Here is a 22,927-nt window from a genome sequence, read left to right on the forward strand (position 1 = left end):
TTACTGGGATGAAGAACCCGTAGAAACCTCTAGCTCTTGTTCTTTGGTTAGGGTGATGCCAAATGAATCACAGTATAGATGGGTAAGGTTGTCCTGAAAAGTAGTGCTGTGTGAGAGATACTGGCTAAAGGGAGTTTCCTTGAGTTGCACAGCAGTCAGATCAAACCAGGGGAAAGGCCTGGGGTAGGGAAAAAAATAGTGTTACTTTTTTATGTCTGTTTAATACATCTGATTTTGCTGTTAAACATTTCCTTTAAAGAAAGTTCTCCTCTACTTGGAAATAAGGTTCTTCATTTTCTATATCAAACTAATTAAAATTCTTAGTTAAATTAAAAATTCATCTGGGTCTATTCAACACGTGGATTTAATTGTACTTATGAGTTTTCACACTTAAAATTCTCTAAGTGCATTTGGGGAGGAATTCATAATTAGAGAATGATTATGACAATAAAATCAACATCCTTTTCAGTATATTTTCCTTAAATTTAGAAAGAAAATAACATAAGAGGATCATGGAGATTAGGAATGGAAGAGACCTCATTTCTTTTACAATATCCTCTTCAAAAAAAAAAAAGATACCCTCTTCAACTGTATAGGGAAAGAAGTAGGAGTTAACGTGCAAATAAAAATGGGGCAATGTTAAATATTCGTCTGTAGTGGAATTCAACTTAAAAAGTATTAACACATAGGGTTTTATAGTATTAAAAAAATCAGAAGTAAGGCAAGGATATCTGCTCTCACCACACATTCAACATACCACTAGAAGTTGTAGCCAGTGCAACAATGCAAGAAAAGGAAATAAAAGGCACACAGATTGGAAAGGGAGAACTGAAACTGTTGCTATATATAGATGACATGATTGTCCATGTAGAAAATCCAAAGGAATCTAAAAAAAAAAAATCTCCTAGAACTAATAAACGAATTCAGCAAGGTCATAGGATATAAAATAAACATAAAATAAATTTTATTTATATATATTAGCAATGAACACTTGGGCAAAAACCCCCTAAAAATGCAGTTCCTTTCACACACACAAAATAGAATACTTAGGTGTAAATCTAACAAAACATGTACAGGACTTGTATACTGAAAACTACGAAATGCTGATGAAATAAAGAAGATATAAATAAATGGAGAGATATACTGTGTACATGGATGGGAAAACTTAACATTATAAAGATGTCAACTCTCCACAAATTGATCTATAGATGTAATGGTAAAACAAAAATTAGTGACAACACCAAATGCTGGTGAGGATGCAGAGAAACTGAATCATACATTGCTAATGATGTAAAAGGATATAACAACTTTGAAAAACAGTTTGGCAGTGTCTTAAAAAAATAAACATGCAACCAGTCATTGCACCCCTGAGCATTTGTCCCAGAGAAATTAAAACTTATGTTTACACAAAAACCTGTACATGAATGTTCAAAGCATCTTTATTCATAATAGCCAAAAACTGGAAACATCCTAGATGTCCTTCAACAGGTGAATGATTAAACAAACTATGGTACATACATGCCATGAAAACATACATGCCATGAAAACTACTCAGCAATAAAAAAAGGAATAAATTATTGATACACACAGCAACTTGGATGAATCTCCAGACAATTATGCTAAATGAAAAAGGCCAATCCCCAAAGGTTGCATAATATGTGATTCCTTTCATATAATATTCTTGAAGTGACAAAATCATAGAAATGGAGAACAGCTCAATGGTTGCCAAGTTGGGGAGGAAGGATCAAGATGAAGGATCCCTAGTTATAGAATTTTTCTGTATCTTGACTGTATCAGTGTCAATATCCTGCTCGTGGTATTGTACTATAGTTTTACAATATCTGTGTATAGATATTGTACTATGGTTTGTTCCATTGGGAGAAACTGGATAAATGGGTACATGGGATTTCTTTGTATTATTTCTTAATAACTGCATGTGAATCAAAATTATCTAAAAAGTTTTTTAAAAGGGGGGGATAGAATTAAAAAGTATAATCTACCAAGAAGATGTAAAAAGTACAAACTTCTGTTCATCAGATGATATGGCTTCAAACTTTATAAAACAAAGATTAGAAATATAAAGAGAATTTGAGAAACTACAATCATAGTAGAAATATTAATATGCCGTGCCTCCCATTCTAACAGGTCATCTGATGAAAAAGACCATAGAGCAGCACTTTTCCAACTTTAATGGACATATCACTTGAGAGCTTGTAAAAAGGCAGATTCTGATTACATACATCTGGGGTGGGGACCCATAATCTGCATTTCTAAACAAACTCCCAGATGATGGCATGGTTATCAGGCAGTTTGAGTGGCAAGGATATGCTGAAAAGGGGAGAAATAAAGTGAAAAAATATATTCTGAATGATAAGACCACCCCTCTCCCTACACATGTGCAGCTTTCTTTCCCCAAGTTGGGTCCCAAAGACTTAAAGGTACCAATATTCAGGGTTTCCCAAGGAAAAAGCTGATCAAATCACTCTGTAGTAAAGACCACAGCAGAAAACACAGAGTTTCCAAGCAACTTTTTAGTAACCAGGATCTTAAATATGAGCAGACAGGACTTCCCTGGTGGCACAGTGGTTAAGAATCTGCCTGCCAGTGCAGGGGACATGGGTTCAAGCCCTTATCTGGGAAGATTCCACATGCCACAGAGCAACTAAGCCCGTGCACCACAATTACTGAGCCTGTGCTCTAGAGCCCGTGAGCCACAACTACTAAACCCGCACGCCTAGAGCCTGTGCTCCGCAACGAGAAGCCACCGCAGTGAGAAGCCCTGCACTGCAACGAAGAGTAGCCCCCACTCGCCACAACTAGAGAAAGCCCGTGCACAGCAAAGAAGGCCCAACGCAGCCAAAATAAATAAATAAATAAATTTATTTAAAAAAAAATATGAGCAGACAATCAAGGTTCTCCATATACTTGAAGAAAGCCTCTAAAATGAATGATAGAGACCAAAATAAATGGTCAAAAATATCCTGAAGGAAAGACTCCTCAGAGAAGAAAAAAACTCAATCATTTACATTCTCAAAGGGATAAGAGATGGCATTGCATAGGGAAATGACAACAGGATGCTACATAAAAAAGGAATATTTGGAGACTAAAAAAATCTTTGAAAGTCAAAATATAGCAAAATGAAAATATGTTCTAAATATAATAGTAAAAACAGGATAGTTGAGGAAATCTCTCAGAAAGCAGAACAAAAAGGCAAAGATACTGAAAATAGGAGAGCTAAAGAAAATCAGAAGATCAGCCCAGGAGGTCCAACGTTTGGCTAATAAAATATTCAGAAGAGAGAACAGAGAAAACAGAGGGAAGGGGAGGAAATTATCAAAGACATAATAGGAGAAAATTGGAGAACTTGACATGCAGATTGAGAAGGACCATTGAATGTTCTGTTTCTTTTATGGGTGGCAATTACATGGATATTTGCTTTACAATAATTCATTAAACTGTATATTTATGAATTTATGGAATAGGTACTTTTCTCTGTACATATTTTACAATCTTTTTCTTTTTAAGTGAAGGGGAAAAAAAGGAGAGGCCCACCAACTGCCCAACACAGTGCATTAAAATAGATCCACATCATGACGCATAATAAAATTTCAGGATGCTGAAGCCAAAAGATACTATAAGCTTCCAGAGAGAAAAGGAACAGATTTCAGACCAAGCATGAATTGAAGAATTAGAAGGGCACTGTACCTCTCAACAGCAATTTAAAAGCTGAAAGATGATGGAGCAATGCCTTCAAAATTCTGAGGGAAAATTGTTTCTAACCTAGATTCTTTTTTTTTTTTTTTAATTCTTTTTGTTGCAATGGTGAATGGGATTGTTTCCTTAATTTCTCTTTCTGATCTTTCATTGTCCATGTATAGGAATGCAAGAGATTTCTGTGCATTTATTTTGTATCCTGCAACTTTACCAAATTCATTGATTAGCTCTAGTAGTTTTCTGGTGGCATCTTTAGGATTCTCTATGTATAGTATCATGTCATCTACAAACAGTGACAGTTTTACTTCTTCTTTTCCAATTTGTATTCCTTTTATTTTTCTTCTGATTGCCGTGGCTAGGACTTCCAAAACTATGTTGGATAATAGTGGCAAGAGTGGACATCCTTGTTGCTTTGTATTTCTGTGGTGTCTGTCGTAACTTCTCCTTTTTCATTTCTAATTTTATTGATATGAGTCCTCTCCCTCTTTTTTTGATGAGTCTGGCTAAAGGTTTATCAATTTTATCTTCTCAAAGAACCAGCTTTTCATTTTATTGATCTTTGCTATTGTTTTCTTTGTTTCTATTTCATTTATTTCTGCTCTGATCTTTATGATTTCTTTCCTTCTGCTAACTTCGGGTTTTTTCTTCTTTCTCTAGTTCCTTTAGGTGTAAAGTTAGATTGTTTATTTGAGATTTTTCTTGTTTCTTCAGGTAGGCTGCTATAAACTTCCCTCTTAGAACTGCTTTTGCTGCATCCCATAGGTTTTGGATCATCGTGTTTTCATTGTTATTTGTCTCTAGGTATTTTTTGATTTCCTCTTTGATTTCTTCAGTGATCTCTTGGTTATTTAGTAACGTGTTGTTTAGCCTCCATGTGTTTGTGTTTTTATGTTTTTTTCCCTGTAATTCATTTCTAATCTCATAGCGTTGTGGTGGGAAAAGATGCTTGATATGATTTCAATTTTCTTAAATTTACTGAGGCTTGATTTGTGACCGAAGATGTGATCTATCCTGGAGAATGTTCCATGTGCACTTGAGAAGAAAGTGTAATCTGCTGTTTTTGGATGGAATGTCCTATAAATATCAATTAAATCTATCTGGTCTATTGTGTCATTTAAAGCTTGTGTTTCCTTATTAATTTTCTGTTTGGATGATCTGTCCATTGGTGTAAGTGAGGCGTTAAAGTCCCCCACTATTACTGTGTTGCTGTCAATTTCCTCTTTTATAGCTGTTAGCATTTGCCTTATGTATTGAGGTGCTCCTATGTTGGGTGCATATATATTTATAATTGTTATATCTTCTTCTCAGATTGATCCCTTGATCATTATGCAGTGTCCTTCCTCGTCTCTTGTAACATTCTTTATTTTAAAGTCTATTTTATCTGATATGAGTATTGCTACTCCAGCTTTCTTTTGATTTCCATTTGCATGGAATATCTTTTTCCATCCCCTCACTTGCAGTCTGTATGTGTCCCTAGGTCTGAAGTGGGTCTCTTGTAGACAGCATACATATGGGTCTTGTTTTTGTATCCATTCAGCAAGCCTGTGTCTTTTGGTTGGAGCACTTAATCCATTCACGTTTAAGGTAATTATCGATATGTATGTTCCTATTACCATTTTCTTAATTGTTATGGGTTTGTTTTTGTAGGTCCTTTTCTTCCCTTGTGTTTCCCACTTAGAGAAGTTCCTATAGCATTTGTTGTAGAGCTGGTTTGGTGGTGCTGAATTCTCTTAGCTTTTGCTTGTCTGTAAAGCTTTTGATTTCTCCTTCGAATCTGAATGAGATCCTTGCTGGGTAGAGTAATCTTGGTTGTAGGTTCTTCCCTTTCATCACTTTAAGTATATCGTGCCACTCCCTTCTGGCTTGTAGAGTTCCTACTGAGAAATCAGCTGTTAACCTTATGGGAGGAGTTCCCTTGTATGTTATTTGTCATTTTTCCCTTGTTGCTTTCAATAATTTTTCTTTGTCTTTAATTTTTGTCAATTTGATTACTATGTGTCTCGGCATGTTTCTCCTTGGGTTTATCCTGCCTGGGACTCTCTGCGCTTCCTGGACTTGGGTGGCTATTTCCTTTCCCATGTTAGGGAAGTTTTCGACTATAATCTCTTCAAATATTTTCTCGGGTCCCTTCTCTCTCTCTTCTCCTTCTGGGACCCCTATAATGCAAATGTTGTTGCGTTTAATGTTGTCCCAGAGGTCTATTAGGCTGTCTTCATTTCTTTTCATTCTTTTTTCTTTATTCTGTTCCACAGCAGTGAATGCCACCATTCTGTCTTCCAGGTCACTTATCCGTTCTTCTATCTCAGTTATTCTGCTATTGATTCCTTCTAGTGTAGTTTTCATTTCAGTTATTGTATTGTTCATCTCTGTTTGTTTGTTCTTTAATTCTTCTAGGTCTTTGTTAAACATATCTTGCATCTTCTCGATCTTTGCCTCCATTCTTTTTCCGAGGTCCTGGATCATCTTCACTATCATTATTCTGAATACTTTTTCTGGAAGGTTGCCTATCTCCACTTCATTTAGTTGTTTTTCTGGGGTTTTATCTTGTTCCTTCATCTGGTACAAAGTTCTCTGCCTTTTCATTTTGTCTATCTTTCTGTGAATGTGGTTTTCTTTCCACAGGCTGAAGGATTGTAGTTCTTGCTTCTGCTCTAACCGAGATTCTATACCTGGCTATGTTCTCAATATTAGGTTAGAATAAAAACATTTTCCAACATAGTCCCTAAAAATTACTTCCTATGCAGGCTTTTCTAAGGAAGCTACTGGAGGAGGACAGATTCCACCATAATGAAGAAGGAACTGAAGCCAGAGGAAGAGAGGTCTAGGAAAAAGAGATCCAGCATAAGAGAGAGGCAAAGAGAATCCCAGGATAAGGGGGAAGGAAAATTCCCAAACTGAAAGTGTACCACAGGTCATTGATGATTAATTAGAACACAAAAGATAAGAGGGGGGGAAGATCAAGGATTACTTCCAGGTTCTGGCCTGAACAACTCTGCGAAGGAGCATGTAATGGCAACCTAAGTCCCCGAAGTGGAAAAGATCACCCAGGAACAAAGTTTAGAATGAAAAGAAAAGAAGGCCTAGGACAGAACCCTAAAAACTGCCAGATTTAAGGATGGGGCAGAGGAGGAGCTGGCAAAGGAGGGATCGGAGGGACAGGAGGAAAATGAAGAGAATGTGAGGTTATCATGAAAGCTAAGAGAAAAGATTGTTTCAAGAAGGAAGGCATGTTCAATAGCCAAGGAAGAAAAGGATTTAAAAGTGTCCAGTGAATTTAGTGACATGGAAGTCACTGGTAACAAGGGCAACCATTTGTCCCTATTAGATTATTAAAGATTAAAAAGAATGATCTAATAGTTATCAAGCTATAGTGAAATGGCACTCTCATACACTATTGGTAGAAATATAAGTATCACTTTTTTGATAAGCAATTTAGGAATACCTATCAAACATAAACTATATATAACCTCTGACCCAGAAATTCTACTGTTACAAGTGTGCAAAGTTTAAGGATGAAATGTTCAAAGCAGCCCTTTGTGCAAAATGTGGGGCAGAGGGAACTACATTGCCATCAAGAGGAAATAGGATGAATAAATGTAGCTAAAGAAATGTATCCAATGGATGCCTGTACAGTGCTCATAAATGAAATAGATATGATTGTACTAACATAGAATGGTCCCTATGATGTAGTAAGTATAATCCCCATGTTTCTAAAATGTATATATAGATACAGATATGCATATACATTATAATGACAATATAAATATATGTTTGTAAATGCATAGGTAGAAAGACAAAAATACAAAAACCATCAGATGTAAAGTCTATGAAAAGGGATTTGGGGGGCAAAGGAGGGCTCTCACTTTTCCACTAGTTGGATTTTTTTAATAAGAATGTATTCGTTTTATACATTTTTAAAGATAACATGAAAGGAAAAAGATTAAAAGCATCTGCTAAGAAAACAGTGTGGGAGAAGTTAGAATGGCCACTCGTCTAATACTTTACCTTTTCCGAGACAAGTTCTTGGCATAGGCTTTGCTGACAAAATCTTGTGCTTGAAATTTTTGGAAAGACACTCTGTTCTTCTCACAGGCTTCAAAGTGCTTGGAGAGGAACAGTTCATTCAGAAGCTGCAGCACTTGTGAGTGGGGCATGTCCTTTGCTGTGCAGACATTTATGGCTGCATAGAACACTCCCTCCAACCACTTGATATTGAGGATTATTCCTCCTAAACATCAGTGAGAAAGGAAATACCAGTTAGTACCACCAAAAAGGTTTGCAGGAACCTAGGACAAACCCCAGACGGTGTCTTCTGTCCAAGACAGTTTGGTTATATGAACCTCAAGATAAGCGCTCTTCCTTTCCAGGCCAAGAGCCCTGTGTGTGCCCTTTATAACACATCACGTGTTGACCCTACCAGAGGAAGACAGATATGTTAATGTAGGCAGTGCTGATGACAAATGCATCTCTAGAAATCTCTAGAATGGTCCTTGCCAATAAGCCAAACTGCAAGATTACAGTAAGGAAAAGCCATTTAGTCCCAGACACTGTATCCTCTGGCTTAAATAGGCTCTATCCTCTGGTTGTTTCCAGTTCATCCTTAAAGGGTCCGATTAATCACACTTCTTAGCTTTCCCTAAAAAGGCTACTTTTTGCCACCAAAGCTATTCCCATGTAAAACCTAAACAGCTGAGAATGTATCTAGCTTGTACTTACACACACACACACACCCTCAGCACACACGCATGCACGCATGCACGCGCACACACACACACACACACACACACACACACACTCAGGGATTTAATAAGATAGCAACAGGCCAAGAGGAAGGTAATTTTTAAAAGTGCCAAAAATATCGTGAGCCATTACCAGCAGGACTGTAGGGACAGGTAGCCTGAAGAATCCCAGGGTCTTGGAGAGCAGCTGTGATTTCCTTATTGGCCCCCCAGATGCTGGCAAGATCTTCAACACACTGATACTGAGGCCGCAAGACACTGGTGTGGTTCAGTAGGAGTTTCAACCTGAAAGTAAAGCCACCAACGCAGGAAGTGCAGGGCCCGGACTGGAATAAAGCACCACATGACCCACTGAGTTCACATCCAGCCCCAACAATGTAGTCCCTTGCACAGCACCGCCCACAGGCAAACGCAGGTGTGGGTCGGCACTGGGGCACTACACCGTAGCTGGATTGTTCACCCATCCACTTAACACTTATTCAATGTCACCACGAGCCAGGCACTGAGCTAGACACTCGAGGTACAAAAATAATATCTGACACATGCTCTAGATCAATTTTCATGCTGTTGAGTGGTGTACAAGGGGAACACTAATCAGCTTCAAGTAGTTGGAAGTAATGCTCTACTGCAGTTCTGAACATTTGCACATCAAAGAAAAGGTCCCACCCACAAGTGCTGTTAGTGGAAAAGCGGGGAAGACACAATTTCAAAGGCTGGCTGGGTCTTTCTGCCAATGAAGCTGCTTCCACCTTATGACTGGGAATGACCAACTCCAAGAGGTAGGGGCCGGGGTAGAGATGAGGAGACAGAGCAGTTCTGCCAATCCTGTGCTCACCCTAACAAGATACCTGGGTAGTGGGACGGCAGCTACAAAGCTGTACACAATGCAGGCTTTTCCAAGGCTGGTTTGAATTTCTACACAGATATTAGACAGCTGAGATGGCAGGCAGCAGAGGAATATCACGTTGGCCCACTCCACCAGAGAAGAGTTATGGTAAAAGCACTGGATTCCCAGTTTCTTGAATTCATCTGGGAGGGAATAAAGGAAGTCAGAAAGATCACAGTACAAAGAACTTTGAATTCAACATCAACTGTGGGGAGAGGATGACAATTATTATTATTTTTTTTAAAATTTATTTATTTATTTATTTATTTATGGCTGAGTTGGGTCTTCGTTTCTGTGCGAGGGCTTTCTCCAGTTGCGGCAAGTGGGGGCCACTCTTCATCGCGGTGCACGGGCCTCTCACTGTCGTGGCCTCTCTTGTTGCGGAGCACAGGCTCCAGACGCGCAGGCTCAGCAATTGTGGCTCACGGGCCTAGTCGCTCCACGGCATGTGGGATCTTCCCAGACCAGGACTCGAACCCGTGTCCCCTGCATTGGCAGGCAGATTCTCAACCACTGCGCCACCAGGGAAGCCCAACAATTATTTTATCTCAAGTCTTGTCACCACATAAATCAGAAGAGATTCCCTCATGCCTTCTAAAAGCCACGCAGCAAAGCCCTGACCCCATGACTATGGCAGCAGGTGCCACTGCAGCAGTGCTCGAGATTGTAAGATGATTCATCCTTATCTTATGTTTTAGACCAAATGCTAGAATTTTTCAGATTCTTTTTTTTTTAGGAAGAAAAAAAAGTCTGAATGAAGCCTTCTCCAATTTACAGAATTCATCGTGTACCAGATAATGTACAAAGTACATACGTTATCTAAGGGAATCTCATAAGGACCTTATGAGACAGAGGCTAGTATTATTCCTATCTTATAGATGCGGAAACTGAGGCTTCAAGAATTCTGTGACTGGGCCGAAGTTAAAACAGCTTAACTGGCTTGAAATGGTGGGAAAGACAGAGAGTGGAAGAGTATAGGGCAGAGGCTGGGAGGAATTTGGAAAAATACGCTTACAGTTTCAGTAAAGTATACACAATTTAATGTCAATAAGGTATTTATAAATGTAGAAAGAAATGTGGTAACTCATGTAGTTGCTAAAAACACTTCTTGGTAGTTAATCATTTAATTGTACTTATTGTGGTCTGGATCCTCAAAAGTAAAAATGTGAACTCACATACGGTAGTATGTTTTAAGTGTTATTGGAGAACAGGATGTTAGACATTGCAGAGGTCAGTTCTTCCCTTAACCACCACGAGTATGTGATAAAGTTGATGCTGAGGTTATCTGGGTACTCAGGTACTTCCAGGTAGGAAGATACATAGGACAAAGAAGAACTTTACAAAACATGCACATCCGCTCTTCTTCCATGTGTGGTTCTCTAAAGTGCACAGAAGCTGATGCTGAGCATTTTGAATTCTTGCTTCCTTAATACAACATACAGTGATATTCTATAACTGTAATTTTATTATTAATAAACATATTGCTTCCCAGAATATATGTATTTTATTGAAGTGTCATATATACTGGTCCTATTGATGAGATTTAAGAAATCTGCCTTGAGGGGTTAAGATTTTTTTAGTTTCCTTAATATAGAAGGAACATTTACAAATCAATAAGAAAAATCATACAGGCATCCAACAGAAAAATTGAACAAAAAAGAACTCAAGAATGATGAAATAGCAGTAAGCCTATAAAAAATTTTAATTCTTCTAGTGATCAGTGAAAGACATATTAAAATAAGAAAAATTGTAAAGGCATATTAAAATGGTGATTAAAAAAAAAAAGATTCTCAGAATTGACAAGCGTGAGTAAAATAGGTATCCTTACACACTGCTGATGAAAGTTTATACCTGAACATCCTTTGTAGGTCAGTTTGAAAAAATATATTACAAGTTTATTTAAAAATTAAATATACCTACCATATGACCCAGCCACCCCATTCCCAAGTGTTTACTCAAGAAAAATTAAAGCATTTCTCCACACTAATATTTGTACACAAATGTTCATAATAGCTTTATTTGTAATAGCCCCAAACTGGAAACAACCTGAATGTCCATCAACAGAGGAATAGATGAACTATGGAATATCCATGCAATAAAACACTACTCAGAAATAAAAAGAATATCAATATATGAAACAACACGGATATATCTCAAAATAATTATGCAGAGTGAAAGAATTCAGACCATTGCGGGGGGGGGATAAATTAGGAATTTGGGAGTAACATATACACACTACTATATATAAAATAAACAATAAGGACCTACTGTATAGCACAGGGAACTATACTCAATATTTTGTAATAACCTATATGGGAAAAGAATCTGAAAAAGAATATATGTATATAGAATATATTCTGTATAATATATTCTATATATATATATATATATATACATACATATAACTGAATATATATATAACTGAATCACTTTGCTGTACATCTGAAACTAACACAACATTGTAAATCAACTATACTTCAATAAAAAAATTAATTAAAAAAAGAATTCAGACCAAAGAAAAAGTACAAACTGTATGACTCCATTTATACAAAATTCTACAAAATGCAAACTAATCGGTAGTGACAGAAATCAGATCAGTGGGGATTTCCCTGGTGGCGCAGTGGTTGGGAGTCCACCTGCCAATGCAGGGGACACGGGTTTGAGCCCTGGTCTGGGAAAATCCCACATGCCGTGGAGCAACTAAGCCCATGTGCCACAACTACTGAGCCTGTGCTCTAGAGCCTGCACGCCGTAACTACTGAAGCCTGCGCGCCTAGAGCCTGTGCTCCGCAACAAGAGAAGCCAATGCAATGAGAAGCCCGCGTACCACAACGAAGAGTAGCCCCTGCTCTCTGCAACTAGGGAAAGCCCGCATGCAGCAACGAAGACCCAACGCAGCCAAAAATAAAATAAATAATTAATTAAAAAAAAATCAGATCAGTGGTTTCCTGAGTGGGTTCTAAAGGGAGGTATAGAGATTCATTACCTTGATTACGTTGATGGTTTCACAGGAGTATACATGTGTCACAAAACATCAAACTGTACACTTTTATTTTTTTATTTTTAAAATATTTATTTATTTATTTAGGCTGCGCTGGGTCCTTAGTTGCGGCATGCAGGCTTCTTAGTTGCAGCATGCAGACTTCTTAATTGCGGCATGCATGTGGGATCTAGTTCCCTGACCAGGGATTGAACCTGGGACCCCTGCACTGGGAGCTAAGTCTTACCCACTGGACCACCACAGAAGTCCCTGTACACTTTTTTAAAAAATATTTCTTTCTTTCTTTTCTTTTCTTTTTTTTTTTTTTGGCTGCGTCGGGTCTTAGTTGCAGCATGCGGGATCTTGGTTGAGGCATGAGGGATCTTTTTTTCGTTGCCGTGCGCGGGCTCTTCATTGCGGTGCTCGGGCTTCTCTCTCATTGTGGCCGTGGATTTTCTCTCTCTAGTTGTGGCATGCGGACTCCAGAGCATGTGGGCTCTGTACTTTGTGGCTTGTGGGCTCTCTCGTTGAGGCGCGTGAGCTCAGCAGTTGTGGCACACGGGCTTAGTTGCCCTGCGCATTCTTTACCACTGGACCACCGGGGAAGTCCCCGTGTACACTTTTAAAATGTGCAGTTTAGGACTTCCCCGGTGGTCCAGTGGTTAAGACGCCGCACTTCAATGCAAGGGGCACGGGTTCGATCCCTGGTTGGGGAACTAAGATCCCACATGCCTTGTGGCCTGGCCAAGAAATTTTTTTTTTTAATGTGCAGTTTATTATATACAAAGTATATCTTAATAAAGCTGTACCTGTACTTTGACCTAGTAATTTTGTTTTTTAAATTATGTACAAGGAAGTCCTACTAAATAAGGCACAGTTACATAAATTATCATACAGTCATACTTAGGAATACTATACAACCTTAAAATCATGAGTTTGAAGACTGTCAAATAATATGAGAATAGGCTCATGATACATTAAGTGAAAAAAGCAGGATACAAAAAGCTTTGTAGAGTGTTAATTGCTGATATAATCTGATATAATGAGAGGAAAAAATGGGAAAGAAATGATAACCCTGCTAGGAGAATTACAGGTAGTTATTATTTACTTCCCTATAGAGTAGTTTTCTAAATTTTCTATAACATTCATATATTATTTTACATTAAAAATGTTTTTGAAGTATAATTTACATACAATGCGACACACAGATCTGAAGTAAATAGTTTGATCAATTTTGACAAATGCATACACCTATGTAACTCACACTTCTCTCAAGATACAGAATATTTCCAACTCCCCAGAAAGTTCCCTTGGGCCTCTTCTCAGTCTCCCCAGAAGCAACCACTGTTCTGATTTCTATCACCATAAGTTAATAAATGGAATCATTATAAAACTTTAAAAAAAATTTTCAGTAAATGTTATTTTAAAAAAATAAGGCCAAATATTTGGAACTGGTAGACACCACTCGGACTCTAACTGGTCCAGTTAGAAGATTTGAATTCTGTTTGGAAAGCTTCTCTATATCAAAGACCCAGAAAGATATCTCGCCACCAAGGGCACAAGGAGGAGAGATGGATATAAATATTTAGGTGGAGAAGAAAGCTGCTTTAAGGAACAAGTTAAAAAACCATCTTTCTGGCTTTTCTCAGGGCCAGCAAGCTGAGAACTCGGCATGCTGTATGCGAGGATTCCTCTTTTGAGGGACCCTTTCAAAATGGCCTCGTCACCACCTAAAGAGCACACCCAAACCCCCCTTCTACTGCGCAATGCTCCTCACCCAGGGCCTCTGGCCTCCGAGTGGAGATCCTCAGGCTGTCAGCTGGGATGGGGACAAGCTGAAGCAGTGTATGAGCCAGCTGCTTCCCAAGGTGGCCGCCTCCAATGATGCCCACCTTTAACTCATCGTCATCAGGAGTGTCTTCACGCAGTCCAGTCAAGGGACATCTAGAAGTTTGCTTCTCCTGTAATGATTTTCTGGAGAATGATTCTCTGGAGAATGAACACAGACACACACCCAAGTAAACGCAGACCCTTAGTCCTTCTTGACTGTCAACGTCTGACGTTCTCTGGTTTAACTTCCTCACATGCAGCCTGCTGTGACACCTTAAGTACTTCAGAGAGAAGAATTCCAATTATGTCCCACTGATCCAGCTTCACTGATGGAATGAAATGTTTCCTCCTGAGTGAATTTTCCAGGAAGTAAAGCACACCCCTTTCAAAGGATCAGAACTTGTTTAAAACATTCTTAAGTGAACATTTCTTTGGTTATATGTATCGTGCATTTCCCTGCCTTCTTAAACACAAGGTCTGACTATTTAACCATTTCTTTGACTCAGGACCATCACTGTGAACAGCCTAATTACAATTACACCTTATCCTGGAACATGGGGAGCCAGTTCCTTCACTGTTTCCTGTGCAGACAGCTGTCAATTTCCATCTCCATCAGGATGAGTGCACCCCTCTCCTACTATACACTTCCTCTTTCTAGTTTGCTATTTCAGTTCTGCACAAACCCAGGAAACCACGTAACTTAGCTTTTTTCCAAAAGTAATGATTTATAAAAATAAATGATTTATAAGGGAAAACAGACCTAAGAAACTGAGGATCAAGGACCTGAGGCCACTCTTTCTGGAGGTTCACTTGACCCAAGATGAACAAAGTCTGACCTCTGAATACATAAGGCATTTTTTATGTTGTTATATGGCAATCTTATATTTGTTCTGTATTTCTGTGAAAATTGGAGTCTTAAAGCTCTGGAGTTTCCATGTAAGCATCACAAGCCCCATTCTATTTAAGGCTTCTCTTTTGGTTAAAAGGAGAGCATTTTCTCTCTGTGCCTGATCCTTCCAAATAGAAGATGCCTCCTGGAAGTTTCCCATATTGGTTTCTCATCACTCATCTCGGAGGCAGCCAATAGGTTTACGCATCCGTATCAGTCAGCCAGTCAGCAAACTTCTTGAGTAGTCTGCCTCCTCGGGTATGTGCTGTATCTATAACATGTTTAATTCAGATCTGGTCCCACCATCTAGGAATTAATCTAATTTCAGAGAAAAGTAAACTGAGAAGCAGACTGAGGGGTTGGGGGCTGGGGACAAATGCTCCAGGAGTGACCTAGAGTTACAGAATCCAGGAGCCTGGTCCTAGGTACTTGGCTCTCACACACCTCCTATTTAAGCGTCAGAAGCCAGGACTGGACTGAGAGCTTCTTTGAAAATCAGTATTCCTGTTTCCAGGCAAGTCATCCGGCCATAAGGACCCCCAAATTCCCAGGAAGCTTTCTTGTGAGGAAGCATTCCACTGTTAGCTCAGGCCCAAAAGAAAAAAATGACCCCATTTTCAGCCAATAGCCATGGAATGGCTAGTGATTAGTAGCTGCGGCAGACAAGCTGGTCATCCTGATGAGGGAGTGAATGATAGGATGGATGGATGAACGAATGAATGAATGGATTATTTAATGTCTACTCACTGAAAGGAAATCACCACTAATCCGTGCTTTATTACATAAACACAGCCAAGGGACCCTGGTGTGCATTTCCCTGGTGCTTTCAGACCAGGAGTACTTGAGTGTGGGTTGGAAAACGTAGGAAGACACTCGCCCTGCCAAAGTTATTCTCCAATATAAAAAGTGTAAGTCATCTGGATTCTCTGCAGTGAGATTCTTCTCCGTCTGTCTGACCTTGGAGACCCAGCTTACCTCAAATTATGGAGTAGCTTGCAGAAGAAGGTTGCGTGGGCACAGGCCTTGGTCATCAGCCCATGAGAACGGCCCAGCAAATACAGCCAGCTGTGGTCCTCCTCTTGAATCCCATACTCAAACTGCAGTGTCTCAAGGTCCTCTAGCATGTCCATCTCCAAACCAGCATCTCCTGCAACAACAGATACCAATCAACTCGGCTCCCTGTCTGGGAAGAAGAAGGAGTCTATGCAGGAGGGTGTGTGTGCCCAAGTCTCAGGATCTCCTGATGGTGGCTTCAGCACCTCTCCTCCCAGTTCTGAACTGGCAGCTCTCATCCACTTCTCTGAGTGTGAGTCCTGGAGAATTCCTAAGCACTGACTACCCGTGAATCAGGAATACTGAATTCATGAAAAACCTGGACAAAATCCATATAGGCTCCAGGCACAGTTTTCAGCAGATGCATTTACATTAGCAATGGGTTTCACAGGCACTCTTCTCCCTTCCATTCTCTCCTAGGTTTTAGAAATAGGACTGAACACTTAGACCACATTTCACAGAAATTCTCCCCTTTCACTAAACTCTGTGTTCCCCACAGGGTAGAAAAGAACCCAAACTAAATATCACGGTCCTTTGTCTAGGGCGGGGACATCTAGATTTTAGAAAATGAAGCCAGAGATGTACAAGCCCATCCACATATATCTCTCACCAACCAAACGGAGAAGATGGCTCTGCTCCTCAGTGGTTCTGGTCCTGGAGGGTAAGAACTATATTTTCAGGGAGAATTACCCAAGAAGATTGTCATTATGACTCCTTAGCTACCGGATTACTTCAGTCTTGGAGCCTTAAAGGGGCCAGCCCCACTTAGAGGTTTTCCAGACCTGCAACATGAGGGCAAGAATTCCTTCACTACTTCTTGGAGTACTACACCAGGGCAGTATGGGATCCCCCTTTTCCCAACAGAAGTTTCTAGACTTCTAGTTTTGTTTTTTTTTTTTTGCAGACTGCAATATCATACAGATCTTAGCACTACTCAAAGAGTTATTTTTCAAACCCCTTCTTTTTGTGTTCAAGAAATCAATGAATAAATAATAATAAATAACACAATAAACAAAACAACAGATAAATTCTGGGGATCTAATGTACATCATGGTGACTATAGGTAAGAATACTGTATTGTCTCCTTGAAATTTGCTAAGAGTAGATCTTAAGTGTTCTCACCACACACACAAAAAAGGTAAGTGTGAGGTGATGCACACGTTAATTAACTTGACTGTGGTACTAATTTCACAGTGTATATCAAATCATTATATTGTTATCACTTAAATATATACAATATTTATTTGTCAATTATACCTCAATAAAGCTGGGAAAAATAATATTCAAAACTCTAATCTATTTTATAGCAATGGCAAAACTGAGATCAGAATTCAAAACTACTCCTCTCTAACCTGCTTTTTATTTTTTATTTTTTATTTATTTATTTTTAAACATCTTTATTGGAGTATAATTGCTTTACAATGGTGTGTTAGTTTCTGCTTTATAACGAAGTGAATCAGTTATACATATACATTTGTTCCCATATCTCTTCCCTCTTGCATCTCCCTCCCTCCCACCCTCCCTATCCCACCCCTCTAACCTGCTTTTTAAATTAAAAAAATTTTTTTATTGAGGTGAAATTCACAAAACAGCCATTAAAAAGTGAACAATTCAGTATATTCAGTGTTGTTCACCCACTACCTCTAGTTCCAAAACATTTTCAACTCCCACCAAAGGAAATGCTATACCCAATAAGAAGTCACTCCCCATTTCCTCCCCACCCTCCCACTCAGCCCCCGGCAACCACATATCTGTTTTTTATCTCTGTGGAATTACCTTTTCTGGCTATTTCACATGAATGGAATCATACAAAACGTGACCTTTAGTATCTGGCTTCTCTAATCCCTTTTGTAGGAGGGCTGTTAGGTCACTCTCTCAATCTCTTTAAAAGCAAAGTCTCCAGCACTTGAAGTGAAGAGCAGACAAGTTTTCAAGTCTAAGAAACCCTTCCTTAGACCGTAACAGTGGGTAGGCCATCTGAATGTTGCAAGTGATGTTTCCTGATCCGAAGGAAAGAGACGCTCAAAACCTTCCAGCCCAGCATGACAACGCAGCACACGTTAACTTGTATAAGCGTGGATTCTAGACCCATCCTTTACTTACGCATTCTCAAAAATGGGGATCTGCTGCTTGTGGCTTTGTAACACATCGAGTTGGCTAGGCTGAACTACATTTTCCAGCATTCCCTTCCCTGTCTGTTTCCAGTTAGGGTGTGCCACCACAGGAGAGGTTTCCATGCAGGATCTGGAGGTGGAAGTGCAGCAGCCATTTGTGCTTGCGAGGCTGGGCAGGCACTTTCGCTGTCTGTGGGCGGCGCTGTTGCTATGGGGCAGCAGTCGGGGCAGCAGTCGGGCCCGCAACTGCTAAACCTTCCCTGGGATCCTCCTGTAGCTTCTCACACTCCTGGGCCAGGTGTGTGTTCAGCTGTGTGACAAAGGCCACCCGTGAGCTTCCCCTGCAGGTCATCCACTTCCTCAGGTTGGAGGCGGTGAGAACTGGCAGGGGTTCCAGTGCATCCTCATGGGCTCCAGCTCATCCTTGCTCCCCCTCCCCTCACTTTTTATCCATCTTCCCTTCCCCACTGCCTGCCCTATGGATTTCTAGCTCTACCACCAGACATGAGGACAACCTTCCAGAGACTGTACCAGCTGCCATACTTGAGCAAGGTCAAAGCCCTGTAATGAATCCCACATATAGATTAGATAGGTAGACAGACTGGCAGACTATATACTCCTAGTGGTTCTGCTTCCCTAAATGAACCCTCATACACTGGTTAGGTCACGACTGTTTATTTGAAGATCAGCCAATAACTTCAGCACAATTTAGCGAATTAAACTCCTGTTTCTTCAAAAGCAAGAGGGTTGATCCGGAAATGAACCAAATATGAGGTTACCTGGAATTGCAAAGGCCATTGCAAAGTAGAGGAGCAAAAGATGGAATCTGACCCCCTTAGAGCAGGCTTTCTCCGCATTGGCACTACTGACATTTGGGGCCGGATAGTTCTTTGTTGTAGGGAGCTGCCTGTGCATTGTAGGATCTTTAGTAGCATCCCTGGCCTCTATCCACTAGATGCCAGGAGCTCCATCCAGTTGTGGCAACAAAAAGTGTCTCCAGGGCTTCCCTAGTGGCGCAGTGGTTAAGAATCCGCCTGCCAATGCAGGGGACATGGGTTCGAGCCCTGGTCCGGAAGATCCCACACGCCGCGGAGCAACTAAGCCCGTGCACCACAACTACTGAGCCTGCGTTCTAGAGCCCACAAGCCACAACTACTGAAGCCCGCGCGCCTAGAGCCCATGCTCCGCAACAAAGACAAGCCACTGCAATGAGAAGCCCGTGCACCGCAACAAAGAGTAACCCCCGCTCGCTGCAACTAGAGAAAGCCCGCGCACAGCAACGAAGACCCAACGCAGCCAATAAATAAATAAATAGATAGATAAATAGATAAATAAATAATAAATTCTTAAAAAAAAAAAGGTGTGTCCAGATATTGACACGTCTCCTGGGGGGCAAAATTGCCCCCAGATGAGAACCACATTGCCTTAAAGCCTGCTGTGTGCCTCTGTACGAGCGTCTTCTCTTCCCCCTACCACTTCAGGGTAGGGCACCACTTCACTGTGTGCCCCCACTCCACACAGCCACGAGAGCACAGAATCCTACAAGCTCTGAGAGAATCGTGCCCTCCCCTCACAGATTAAGATGAGTCCAGAGAGAAGGGGACTCGCCCAGCACCACACAGCTTGTCGGTGGTAGAACTGGGACGAGAGGCCAGGTCTTTAGCCAGGGGGCAGCACTCCCTCTGTTAACCACACAGCCCTGCTTTGCCGTAAGCACTGTTACTCCATAACCTGAAGTGTTGACAGGCTGCTGAATGCAGTCACCAAGGCAGATTTGTAGTGGTCCCAAGAGACGGGGCAAATGCTTCACTGTTCTGTACAAAATAACTGGGAGGGAAAGAGAAGGCACCAAGGAAGAAGCAGCTTTATTAGGAGTCTAGGCATGTCTGGGAAACCCAGTTCAGTCACAGAGAAGAAAGGCTAATATTGGTACAGGAATGCAGGAAACTGGCATTACAGAATATCCTCTCGAAAACCAACCATGAAACTAAAACCTCCATCTTAATAGCCTAACAGAAAAGCTGCTGAGTTTAGCCCCGGTGCAACTTGTGGAAGGTCCTAGTGAAATAATGAGATTTGTACAGAAAAGGAGAGCTTGCTCCAGCAATGCTGAATCTGAGCTCCATATAAAGTTAGGGGTCTGGGTGGGAAGGAAAGGTAAGGGGGATGCTCTCATCTCTCACACAGGGCCACCTCAGGGTGCAGGTGAGAGAGGAACCACAGTTTTTGTACAAAGGGAAGACCATGGCAGCAGAGGGACGCTGGCAATCTCTGTCATGAGGCGGAGGACTCTGTACAGTGTGAGGGCGCCTCCAACAGGTCCTGGCAACACTGGCAGCCCTTCCTGAGGCCCCTTGGGAGAGAGCCCTTCTGGTTCTGTCCTGACTTCCTTCAGAGCAAAACTGCCAATGTCCAGCACCAAGTCCAGGGTCATAATTAGCTAAGGGGAATGGAGTGGCCACCCTATGACACCTGTACCTCTCAGTCTAGGAGACTTCCTTTCTGGAGCAGTCACTTTCCGCAGACCAAGAGAGATCTTGCCCAATATGGGCCCAATCTAGAAATTATTCCCACCTTCACAAGAGCACCAGGTGGAGAGAGTCTCTCATGAGGCAAAGCTTTAGATCTTGCCCCTCAGATGACGGCCCCTGGACAAAAGATCGGTCTGAAGCTGTCAGTGCCCAGGTGCTAGTCTCTGTCCCACGGGTAGCAGGCACTGCCTGTTGACAATGGGCCCAAGCGATGTGATGCTTAACTCTCCCAAGAAGAGCGCTCTCTACTTTCACAGGCAGGAAAGTAAGAAATGAGGCAGGTTTCAAGGGAGCTGATGCCACTTAATTCTTCCATCGAATTTGCTGTGAAAAAAACAAACAATGGTCAGTTTTTCACTGATCCTTACAGATAGGCAGAGGGAATTCAATAAAACAAGGCCCACAGCTAGGTAATATAAGGAAAAGAAGGATGGAGGGGGGAGGTTGAGAAAAAAAAATTTTTTAATGTGGGGGGGGAGTTCATTTATTTAGAGATGGATTAAATACCTATTCTGTATCTTACAAGCCTGATTCAGGGCATTTATTCTGGTTCTGCCCGCCTGAGGACAAAGATTCACTAGCTTTAGCTTGTGGAAGGTTCCAAAATATCTAACAGGGACCTAAGCTCCACGATAACAATAAGCTCAGCAATTTTATGCTATGAGAGATGAGTCAGCTGTGTTCCCCAAATAGCTAAAATCTATTTCACCCACTTCTTTCTTGCAACAGGGAAGTCACATCCAGCCCCAGGAAACTATACAGTTTGGATATTCTGAATCTGTAATGTTTGTTTCTAGACTCCCAGTAGTTAGTCCTTCCTACCTGCTAGGTTTAACAATCATCAGAGGACTACAATTGTCAGCCAAGGTCCCCACATCACCCTTATGTCATCCCACATCTCAGGAGTGATTTCTGCTGTTCTAACCAGTGCTTTTGCCCTGTAGGCCCATAGGAGACCCTTATCAAGAGATCCACAGGCTTGGCTGACAGCAATCCCATCCAGGCCGTGGGAATATAAACTCAGTGCTACTCTATGAACTGTCTACTGACACTGCTGGAGGGGTAAGCTGAAGCTGCTCACCGAGCTGCTGAGAATGGCATCAATCTTCTCCTCCTCGGCAGATCCTTTATCCACCTTGCTCCTGTACGCGAGCAACTGCTGACGATCCTTCAGGTCCCGGCAAGTCTATCACCAAAACAGACAACAATAAAAACCACCAATCAGCCTTCTCCAGAAGGGCCTTTTTCCTTTTGTCACTCCCGTTTTGAGCTAAGGTTCAAGGAGAATCCAGGAAGCTAGAGTGGGATGACAGTGGGGTCAAGCACCCACGGAACTTCAGGCTGAAGAGAAGTCTACAGAGGTTACATGGCTTGATTCAGTTCTATGAATTCTCCGAGTGCAACGAATTTATAAAAGCAGAGAGAAACCAGTCAGAGGGCTGGGAAAATCATACAGGAGTGCTGGTCTCCAAACTAACTCTTGCCAGACCACTTTATCCACTGAGTTGAAACTGAGAGACGAACCTCAGGATCTAGGACTTGCGACTATAATCTCCCACTTTCCACTGAGGTCTAACTCAGGGTTTTCATTTCTTATGGACTCACATCAATGACGACATCATGACACTTGAACTTGGTGGCTAAGTTCAACTTTGTGTCCACATCTTCCACCAGATTGACATACTCCTGTAATATCTGTGAAGAGAAGTACTTCTGATTAATGATTCCCAGATGTATTAAACCCAGAGTTCTGAAAGGTAGAAAAAAAATCCTGAAGAAGGAAAAGAGTCAGTATCTGCTGTCTACAATTCCCACCATCAACCACAGGACTAGTTTTGCAGAGGGAAATGAGGTGGACTCCCTGCAGTACCTCCATGCTCCCCCAGGAAAGAAGGGCAGGGCCCATTCCTCCTTATCCCGGAGCTAGATACCCGTGCCAGCAACACGTGCGCCCTAGATCTGACCCCGTGCTGTGCCCCCTTGCTCCTTGATGTCCTTTCTCATTAAGTTCTCTTTTTGCATCATTTGAATAGTATGTCAGTACTCCACCCGGGCTAAACACAGTAGATGCTCCTCAGAGAGGGCAGACTGGGATTACTTCTTAAGGGCAGAGGAGAACTTCCTTCCCTGGCCTTTTCTATGTCAAGGTGCAGTACAGCCATTATGCTGCCTTTAAGATAAGACCAGAGCA

At 41.2% G+C, this 22,927-nt stretch overlaps 2 protein-coding genes across 2 annotated transcripts in view; both read right to left on the reverse strand.

Annotated features, from left to right (window-relative positions):
- NOXRED1 (NADP dependent oxidoreductase domain containing 1) lies at nucleotides 1-20,850 on the reverse strand. Its single transcript, XM_061181135.1, has 7 exons — nucleotides 20,780-20,850; nucleotides 16,014-16,185; nucleotides 14,097-14,293; nucleotides 9,302-9,482; nucleotides 8,587-8,738; nucleotides 7,720-7,942; nucleotides 1-178 (listed from the first exon to the last, which is right to left on the reverse strand). The coding sequence occupies exons 2-7, from the start codon at nucleotides 16,166-16,168 to the stop codon at nucleotides 1-3; spliced, it is 1,086 nt and encodes a 361-aa protein (XP_061037118.1). The 5' UTR covers nucleotides 16,169-16,185; nucleotides 20,780-20,850.
- VIPAS39 (VPS33B interacting protein, apical-basolateral polarity regulator, spe-39 homolog) overlaps nucleotides 20,053-22,927 on the reverse strand; it is a 24,034-nt gene continuing 21,159 nt past the window's right edge. Inside the window, exons 18-20 of the mRNA XM_061181134.1 lie at nucleotides 22,342-22,431; nucleotides 21,818-21,922; nucleotides 20,053-21,060 (exon numbers count right to left, since the gene is read on the reverse strand). Coding sequence (XP_061037117.1) covers nucleotides 21,040-21,060; nucleotides 21,818-21,922; nucleotides 22,342-22,431 — 216 coding nt within the window. The 3' untranslated portion in view covers nucleotides 20,053-21,039. The remainder of the gene's footprint in view (nucleotides 21,061-21,817; nucleotides 21,923-22,341; nucleotides 22,432-22,927) is intronic.

This window comes from Eubalaena glacialis, chromosome 2, assembly GCF_028564815.1.
Source record: "Eubalaena glacialis isolate mEubGla1 chromosome 2, mEubGla1.1.hap2.+ XY, whole genome shotgun sequence".
NCBI lineage: Eukaryota > Metazoa > Chordata > Mammalia > Artiodactyla > Balaenidae > Eubalaena > Eubalaena glacialis.

What these genes read in the sequence shown, in the direction of transcription:
- NOXRED1 (XM_061181135.1), bottom strand. Translation starts at nt 16,168, where the DNA reads ATGGACATGCTAGAGGACCTTGAGACACTGCAGTTTGAGTATGGGATT. An exon ending in AAGCTACTCCATAATTTGAG is followed by an intron (nt 14,294 to 16,013) that starts GTAAGCTGGGTC and finishes ATCATTCTCCAG; the next exon opens with AAAATCATTACAGGAGAAGC. An exon ending in AAGAACTTGTCTCGGAAAAG is followed by an intron (nt 179 to 7,719) that starts GTAAAGTATTAG and finishes TCCCTACCCCAG; the next exon opens with GCCTTTCCCCTGGTTTGATC.